General features: G+C 31.2%; 1 protein-coding gene across 1 annotated transcript; it reads left to right on the top strand.

Moving 5' to 3' along the window:
• LOC134701373 (eukaryotic translation initiation factor 3 subunit K-like) lies at positions 1–9,029 on the top strand. Its single transcript, XM_063562514.1, has 8 exons — positions 1–151; positions 1,697–1,795; positions 2,000–2,120; positions 4,336–4,410; positions 4,703–4,778; positions 5,247–5,324; positions 7,319–7,444; positions 8,891–9,029. Exons 1-8 carry the CDS (start codon positions 99–101, stop codon positions 8,920–8,922), a joined length of 660 nt encoding a protein of 219 aa, XP_063418584.1. The 5' UTR covers positions 1–98; the 3' UTR covers positions 8,923–9,029.
• The last annotated feature ends 1,142 nt before the right edge of the window (positions 9,030–10,171 follow it).

Below are 10,171 nucleotides of genomic sequence, written 5' to 3'. Positions count from 1 at the left end.
TACGGCAAAAAATCACGATCACAAAGGCGCTTGAAGTACCGGTACACATGTGAATTTCTTAATTTTCATTTTGACAGCTGTAATTCACTAACTCCAGGATGGCTGACGCGATGAGGGCCCAAGTAGGTGCTTTGCTAAAGGGAATTGACAGGTAAAACACGATAATACGAAAGCGGTTTTGATTTTGTGTTAATAATGACACTGCAGCCCTTTGTAGATCATAAACAAACCTGATTAAGATACATGTATGTTATCAAAATTTTTCTGTCCCCTTAATTACCCAACATCCTCCTGAAAGCATATACCTCCAGTTGTACAGCTAAACAATATTTTAATGAATTAAATGTTATGTGGTGAAAATCCATGGATGGTACCAGCGTGATACACCTTATCGCTATTAGCCTACTCGGCTGGCCGACCCAACCGCTTGACCTTTTGACGCATACAATCACTTTTCCATTTTGGCGTCAGATATTTTATTTTACGACATCAAAATTTACGGGAACCTGTGTGATATCCAGTAAATGGCGGACAAATAGCGATAAGGTGTATTCGACCCCTAACTTTTGGTCTTTTCTTCTTCTACATACAAAATTCATGTAGAAATTTGAAAGAAATATCCTATTACGGTAGAAAATCAGTAAAAAAAACCCCAAAATTTTCATTCTACTAATGAACTCAAAATCGTTAACTTTTTTCTCCAGACTTATTGACTTTGGGCATTTGTGCAGAAATGTTCTTCCATCTGGTCTCATTGTCATGAGACTTTTGAGTAGTCTATATATAGCAAGTAAAATTTAGGAACTCCAGGAACACAACCAATTTTATTTTTTAATAATTGGTAATATGAACCACAAAACGTCACCTGATGATCGCATTTATTTGTTTACATTGAAGTTAATGTCTTACATATATGCATGTAACTCAATATTGTCACAACATTAATCCCAAACAACAGAACCAAAATCGAAAAACGTTACTGTATTTCTGTTTCTTTTTTGGAAGTTTAAATATGTTTGAATTTAAAAAAAATAATTCATACAGACCTGTGTCCCCTTTCACAGGTAATGCCTGCCTCATACATGTATTAGTATTGAGAACAGTGCCATATTGCCTGGTCTCACAAATTAGTTTTTCAGTTCCTACATTTGTTGAAAATGTACATGTATGCCGAAGGTGACCTGTAGTTAATTTCTGTGTCATTTGGTCTCTGGTGAAGAGCTGTATAATTTGCAATCATACACCACATCTTCTTTTTTATATTCAAAATGGAAAATCATATAAAAATCAGAGTAGTGTTTTTTTAAATCTGAAATTAGAATCTAACCGTGTACATTTACATAACTGCCTTGTAGAATTCTCCTCACAAGTTGGAGAGATCTATCATCATTGATTAATACCTGACCTGGTTGGACTAAAGACTTTGTCCAAATATTATTTTAGAATAAATTAATTTCAGTATACATTTGTATTTATGTCACTCAAGTTTTGACTGAATCTTGGAAGTGGTTCAATGTCAAGATTGAATCTGACAACCTCATCCACTTTGCACTGGACAATTGTCAATTATACATGTAGTTATTTTTGCAAGTACTTCATTAAGATCAATGTATTCCACTTGTGACATGTGTGATGGACAAAATTTTTCTTATTTGGAGATGATCCATATCAAACTATTGACATTGTTTTATTACAGATACAACCCTGAAAATCTAGTAACTTTGGAAAAATATATAAACATGCAAGCTCAAGAGAACACATATGACTTGGAAGCTAATCTGGCTGTTTTAAAATTGTAAGTATAAACATGGTTCTAACTTCAATTTCCACAGATACATCATACATCTCATTAAACGGTCTGATTTCAAACAAGAAACATACAGGAATAAAAAAAAAATATATAGATTGCAGTATTTTTTAAAACACCTTTGCCATTGGATTATAAATAGCACTGTTTTATCACACATTGTTATCTCATTATTGTATATTTTGTTTTCAGGTACCAGTTCAATCCAAACCATTACCAGACCACCGTAGCAGCTCAGGTTCTACTAAAAGCTCTGACAAACCTGCCTCACACAGACTTTACATTGTGTAAATGCTTAATAGACCTAAATAAGGTATGAACATATGGTTATAGGAATCATCTGTCAATAAACAGGTTTCTATACAATATAAAAAAGAATATGTGGTATGATTGTCAATGATACATTTGTCCACAAGAGACCAAAATGACACATAAATAAACAACTATAGGTCACTATACGGCCTTCAACAATGGGCAAAGCCCTTACTGCATAGTCAGCTATAAAATATGCTAACCTGTGAATCAAGTCTTGATTGAAATTTTGTTTGAAAAACTTGAAGATCTGCAATTAGCACATAAATCTTCAAATAATCCTGATTTGGGACAGAGACAAGAAAATGTAAAAACATATGTGTTGTATTATACAACACATATGTTTTTACTAGTGTTGGATAATCGGTTGAAATTACCAACTGATTATCTATTACAATTGGTTGACAGCAACCAACCGACTATCGGTTATAATCGCATCATAATACTTTGCCCTTTTTTAAATGAAATCATGCATTTAGTCTTATTGTACATGTCTAAATTATAAATGTGTATATTCCATATCATTGCAGAGTTTATATATTCATTTTTGATCTTTTGTTTCTTTTTCATATTCTGGCGTATACTTAATTATAGATTAGATAATTATCTATTTAGCAGTTAAAACAATGAATTAAAAAGAATCAAGATTCATATTGAACATATTTTGTCTCATAATTACAACATTAATTACCAACAGTGACACCAACATTTCTAAATTTCAATGGTGTAACTTACAAAACAATTTCAATAACATAGCTGTATTAACATTTGAATGCTTCTAATCAAGAAAAAATATATAAAGTGCTTAACTTTAAGAAATTTAAAATTAACAGAAAAAAATAAAACAATGCATTTGCACTATAATATATGCAGTAGACAAAGGGGATTAGGCAAATGTCTGTTAATTCGTGTAGAATGCCATCTTTCACTTTTGTGTTCATTAATTTCTGTCATTCGTGCGTCTGAAGTTATAATTGCAAGAATGAGGAATTATTACGTAGTTGAACCCTAACCGATTCGTGATTCTTATTTTCATAAATGGCAGACAAATTTCGGAAAATTTACAAAAATAAACGATGTTTGGCAAGCAATTTGGAAAGGAATATGATGTTTTTGATGCTACAAATGGATCAAACAATAATAACAGGCAATTTGAAACACGTTCTAATGAAGCAAAGACATTATTTTGTCTAAAATCTGAAATATTTGTACGCTCTCAAGGAACAAGTACCGGTATTTCATACAAAGTTATTAAGGTGGCTCGTGGGTATAAGATTTTTAGAAAAAAAATAAACGTTTATTTTTCATTACAAATTTTATTAATTACCTTTAGTAGTTGTTACTATATCATATGGTACAAAAATCATTCCAAAAAATCAATTCGTGTTGGCCCCAGGTGACTTTTAAAATGAAGACATCATTGAAATTATCTCCCTTTGGTGCAAAAATGTCATTTTTTGGCATTAGAATTGAAATATCTTTTTTAACTCATCAGTGACCTATATTTTTTATTGTTGTTTTCGGATTAGCTGTACATAAACTAAATAATTGTAAAATTTAAGCGATTTCTGTAATTTAGTTCTTTTTTTAATTTCGATATTACCGCTATTTCTTCTATTAGTTCAACAGAAAAAAAGGACATTAACAAAAATGAATGCTTCTTTTGAAGGCAGATTGTGAGTGTAAATGAACGGTGACCCCATTTTTTTATTTCATTTTTCTATTAAGTATAAGAAAAGGCTCATTTAGAGAAAAATGAAGCAAAATCTTATATTAAATAAAAAAAATGATTTAGACCCGCGAGCCCCCTTAAGCTTAAATTACATTCCATCAATCTGCAAATATGTATAGTCAATGCTTTTGTCACGTTTATAAAGAAGGAAATTAGTTATGTCTTTAATTATAGGATGTTTGACATAGTTATTGTCATCGACTGATATATTTTGTTTGACTGCGCATATAAAATGAGAACCGGAAACTGACCGGAAGTTAATAAGCTAAAAGTCCGGAAACTTTAACAACAATCGATTAAACAAAATCCCAATCGATTATCGATATCGCCAGTCCCAACCAACTGATTTCCGACTTATTCCGAACATCGGAACAACACTAGTTGTATTACTATATATTTTAAACTTGCACACATACATTATTATGTCATGTACCCTATTTATCAATATCAAATATCAAATGAAATGTTCACTGTTTTTTTTCAGCAAGAAGAAGAACCCATCATGAAGGTGATGCATATTGCTGAGATGTTGGAGATGTGTCAGTTTAAAAGTTTCTGGGTAAGTATATGTAGTACAGCTGTACTGTACTTACTAAATATATATAAAGAGATGTCGGAAAGATAGCATTCCAATGAAACAAATGCCCAAATAGACATAAAGGGCAACAAGAAATTCTAACAAAAGACTGAGCTTATAATATTGTATGCCAGACGTATGTAACCTCTTCAAAAGACTCATTAGTGATGATCATATTAAAAAAATTGAGAGCCTAATGAAGTAGAAAATTAAACTGGGTTTTAACTTTTCTTGATGTATTTCTTTTTTCTTGATTACTTTTTTTTTCTTTCAGGAATGTCTGAAAATAGACCAAGAACTAAGTGCCAGTGTTCATGTTATTACAGGTTTTGAAGACAGCATAAGAAAATGTAAGTTAGAATGTTATTTTATATAAGTATATACATGTACCAATCTTGGAGTATTTTGTTTGACCCCTCCTTTCTATATAAACCAAGTGTTGTAAAGGAAATGAATGTTTATGTTTTGTGTACAGTGTGTTTCCTATGTATACACTAGGAATTCAGATAAATAAAATATACATCCCATAGTATGGACCAGTGGCAAAAAAGGATTATTTTTTTAAAATAAAGCAGACACTTTGTTCACTCCTCTGCCAGAACCTCTCTGTACTTTAATAAAACAGATTAATATAAATACTGTTCTCCTGGACTAATCTTGGTCTTTTCTAAAGATTCTTCTTTTCTAAAGGGTCTTTTGATTTCTTTCTACAAAATATAAGATCAATACAATCATATACTTTAATATAATACTAGCACTAGTTAACTAGAGTAAAATGATTAAAAGTATGGATAATTTAATTAATCATGTTTTTTCAGTTGTGTGCCATGTTGTTAGTACCACATACCAGACCATACCATTCGATACACTTACAGAATTACTAGGCAATATACCAGGTAAGGTACCAGTACTGTAAATACTTGTGTATACCTTTTTCTCAATAAATTTTTAGAACAGCCCTTCGTGTTTAACAAATATTGGTATCTAAACAATATTGATGCACTTTTAAAGGACGTAAAGCAACCAACAATCAATCAATCAAAGGGTGCATTGCATTTGTGCCAACTTTTTGAAAATCCAATCTTTCATTTGCGCCACAAGGTTATAATTTTTTTGAGCCATTTCACAGGTAATACAGGCAACATATAACTGAAAAGTTAAATACTCATTGTTGTATAGTGAATAAGATTTGTTTCTACAGTGTTTCTCCTGGATAATTGTTCATACTCATTTCTAATACAAATCTGAGGTTTAGAATTATAAAGTGTTCAAATGTTATGGTGGACATTGTCAATTCAGAGACAAATAGCATACCTGCCAACTTTTGAGAATGCCCATGGGGGTTTTAGCGCGCGACAACAATTTCAAAGGTTACAATTCTTTGCGACGACTATTTTGCACGTGCTGTTTTGTGGTCTAGAAAAAGTGTCATATTTGTAAGAGGAGCTTACATGCCTTTTTCTTAAGTTTATTTGCATGATTAAGGTTATAATATCAGCAGAAAATATGAACAAGAAGCTGTAAGACCAGGAATTATTTTTATGTGCAAGGATGCAAAATGGTTGTTGACTTTTACAATTCTAAATTATACACAAAGAAGGACCTTTATCAGGTTGGTAATAACACCTAGGGATACCCCCTCCATGTAAGGACATTAAAAACCACTTTTTAAGTACAGATGAGCACACATTCATATCATTTGAAGAAACTTTTCCCAAAGAACTATACATCTTATGCTCTATCTGGTATTATATGGTCAACACATGAATTTGAAAAATAATGAATTGTACATTATATTTTAAATGATTAAATACATAAATAAAATTATGTTACAGCAAGTGTAATGTCAATAAATTTATTAGTGAATAAACTACTATTTATTATCTTCATGGTCTTACTGCATCATTGTCAATCAGCCATGCTTTTATTCTTATTCTGTTTAAGAACCTCCTTGCAGTTGAAAACTCATTTGCCATGTTCACGTTTTTGCTATTCTGACCACCAACAAACAGGAATACAACACAAGTTCAATATCTAGCATGTTAGAATAATCTTGAGAGAAAACGTTTTTGATTGGCTGATTAATTTGATCATGAGAAACATACAATTTGATTGGCTAAACAAGATTGTCCGCCATTGGACACAGTTCAAAATCGGGAACAACAATATTTTTCGTGTAGATTTTCACCAAATCGTGTTTTAGAGGGTTTTTCAGGAACACGATCGTGCAATCGTGACAAAGGGTCAAAATCGTGTAGTTCACGCCTAAATCGTGAAAGTTGGCAGGTATGAAATAGAGGAAATACGTTTGTATTTTTTTATGATGACACATAGGGTATATAATAGCTTACCATATGCATCATAATTAAAAATGGTTTAGATGTAAAAAGCCAGAATAACAACTGATATGACAAGAATTATAATTTTACTGTAGTGTATAAATTAAATGCTTTAAGTTAGAACTGTCTCGCAATTTTACTCCTTTTCAAATATGTTTAAAGTGACAGAACTGTGTTTCAACGAAATTTTAACATACTTTGTATGGGTTTATGATGAATGATTTCTTATGATTGTGTTTATTTAACAAACAAAAGCTTTCTTTATCATTAAAAGTCTGTTTTTGAAAAACATTTTATTTACCTGTATTTTCCGGTACAAGTGAAATGCCAATTGGTGCAAAAGCAAAGCACCATTTAAAAAGATTGGGTAGTCACAAGGCTATTGCAAAAAAAATATAAACGCAAAATCTTCTTGATTAAAACAAATGGCTTCTTCCTTATCATTTATTGTATAGGTTCTAATTGGTATATTAATAAAATTTAATACTATACAATTTCATACTTGTCTGCTTTAGACAGAAATTAAAAAGTGTTTTTGTCGTATTTTGTAGAATCTCAAGTGAAACAATGGATTTCAAAATATGGCTGGTCCTTACAGAATGATGGAAATATTTACATCACAAACCAAGAGGAAAATATCAAAACAAAAAATATCACAGAGAAAATTACATTTGAAAGTAAGTAGCTGTAGAGAAAAAGAAAAAGAAAATTAATATTCAATAATCAGTAGGTCCGTCAGAACATTTGAAATCAGGAGTGGTGTCCCCTAAAAATTTGTAAAAGAATATTTTTCTGAGGGTATAATTCACAAATAACATTTTCTTCCCGGACACAGTTTGGCAAAATTTTTAAAGTCACACCCATGTAACATTGAATCCTGAAGGAAAATAGTACATATACATTCTTGTCTTTCAAAAGCTTGGCTTTGTGTTTTTCTGAAGAGAGTGAATATGAAAATCACAGAAAAATATACATTCAAAGCTAAGGGCTATTCCAGAAAAAAGTGTATGGAGGGGTTGGAAGGCAGTTTTTGTCAGCACCCACCACCCAGACAATTGTACTTGAGAATTATAGTGCATTATAGTGTGAAAAGTTGCTCTGATACCCAACACCCATGTATTATTAATACAATGTGCCTTCCAACCCCCATACATTTTTTTCTGGAATAGCCCTTAACAAAAAATCAATATGTATTACACTTAAAATACATCTGATAGTATTTTTGGTCATGAAAATATTTCCAATTAGTTAAATCTAATATTTCCGATTAGTTAAATCTAATATTTCTGATTAGTTAAATCTAATATTTCCGATTAGTTAAATCTAATATTTCCGATTAGTTAAATCTAATATTTCCGATTAGTTAAATCTAATATTTCCGATTAGTTAAATCTAATATTTCCGATTAGTTAAATCTAATATTTCTGATTTGTTTAATCTCTATAATAAATTATCTATATAATAAAATCTTTCACCAAGACTCCAGTTGAACCACAGAATACTATGAGCTGTGTTGGTCTTTTACAAAACAAGGTTGATATTCACAGCATATCAATATATTCTTGTCCCTGAAGTTACATGGTATATTTTCACCTGCATGATATATTATTTTTTTTTCTGGTCAAAGTATCATTAAACTCATCACAGATACCAGGACTAACTTTAGTATGTATGCCAGGCGCGCGTTCCGTCTACTAAAGATTCATCAGTGACGCTCGAATCCCAAAAAGTTTAAAATGCCAAATAAAATACGAAGTTGAAGAGCATTGAGAACCAAAATTCCGAAAGGTTTTGATAAATACAGCTAAGTTAATCTATGCCTGAGGAAGAAAAGCCTTAGTATTTCAAAAAATAAAAAAATTTGTAAACAGTAAATTTATAAATATAACCATATCAATGACAATTCATGTCAGCACAAAAAGTGTTGACTACTGGGCTTGTGATACCAGCCATCACTTTAAGGTTTAATTCACCATGGCAATCAAAAGTAATTCTTATACTATTTATTTCTGTTCATCTGATATTCTTATTTTTATGTTACATTCTGCTAATAAATATATAACGATAAACAGTCGCCTTCAAAAAATGTTATAAATGCTAAAATTTGTTTTTCTTTTTTTCAGGTGTTGCAGGTATAATGGCAGCCTATAAGTAATGAGAGGACATGTGATTTATGTGGACAAATGTTATATGTGTCATCTGACTGTCATAAAAAAACAAAATCAGAAATTTGATAATTAAAAAGTCATATAATATTCCCTATTTAATAATTTTATTTTTAGAAGATTTTTGGCTGACCGAATAGTGATTTTCATCACAGGCAGATACAAACTTACATGTATGTCTATGGTGAATATTTGGCACCAACCCCTCAGGCATGGTCTATTAACCTTTAAACCTTTGCTTAAAAGAGGAACCAAAAGATACCATAGGGACAGTTAAACTCATAGATCGAAAAAAAAACAACCGATAAAACCATGCTTACCTAAAATGTATTAGTTTGTGATAATTTTAGTGTAAGGAGACCACTAGTGTTTGGTTAATACTATTTGGTATGCAGATGCATAACATTGCCACATTTTATTTCCATGGGGATTGTGTGGCTCAATCCCTTTAAGTCATGGTCTATTGATTTGGAATGTTTTGCATAGTTTACACTGTAAAGTTTGTAATAAGAGAAACCACTTACTCAATGGTATTTGTAATGTAATTTTATAAGCACTGGCATCCATTAACATGAATATTGTTTGATTCTGCACCTTTAGTCATGGTTCATTGACTTTAAAGGTTTTGTATAGTTTGTATGTTTTGATATTACCATTTCGATTCAATATTCGCATACATTTAAGGAATGAGTGTAATATTTTTTCTGTCTATGAAGAAATAACATAAAAATTTGGTGCACACTGAATAACACGTGTAGCAAATTTTTATACGACCGCAAATTTTAAAAAAATTTTCGTCGTATATTGCTATCACGTTGGCGTCGTCGTCGTCGTCGTCCGAATACTTTTAGTTTTCGCACTCTAACTTTAGTAAAAGTGAATATAAATCTATAAAATTTTATTACAAGGTTTATGACCACAAAAGGAAGGTTGGTATTGATTTTGGGAGTTTTGGTCCCAACATTTTAGGAATTAGGGGCCAAAAAGGGCCCAAATAAGCATTTTCTTGGTTTTCGCACTATAACTTTAGCTTAAGTTAATAGAAATCTATGAAATTTTGACACAAGGTTTATGACCACAAAAGAAAGGTTGGGATTGATTTTGGGAGTTTTGGTTTCAATAGTGTAGGAATTAGGGGCCAAAAAAGGGCCCAAATAAGCATTATTCTTGGTTTTCGCACAATAACTTTAGTTTAAGTAGATAGAAAATAATGAAATTTAAACACAATGTTTATGACCA

Source organism: Mytilus trossulus, unplaced genomic scaffold (assembly GCF_036588685.1).
Source record: "Mytilus trossulus isolate FHL-02 unplaced genomic scaffold, PNRI_Mtr1.1.1.hap1 h1tg000244l__unscaffolded, whole genome shotgun sequence".
Classification (NCBI taxonomy): domain Eukaryota; kingdom Metazoa; phylum Mollusca; class Bivalvia; order Mytilida; family Mytilidae; genus Mytilus; species Mytilus trossulus.
This window is presented reverse-complemented; position numbering and strand designations above follow the sequence as displayed.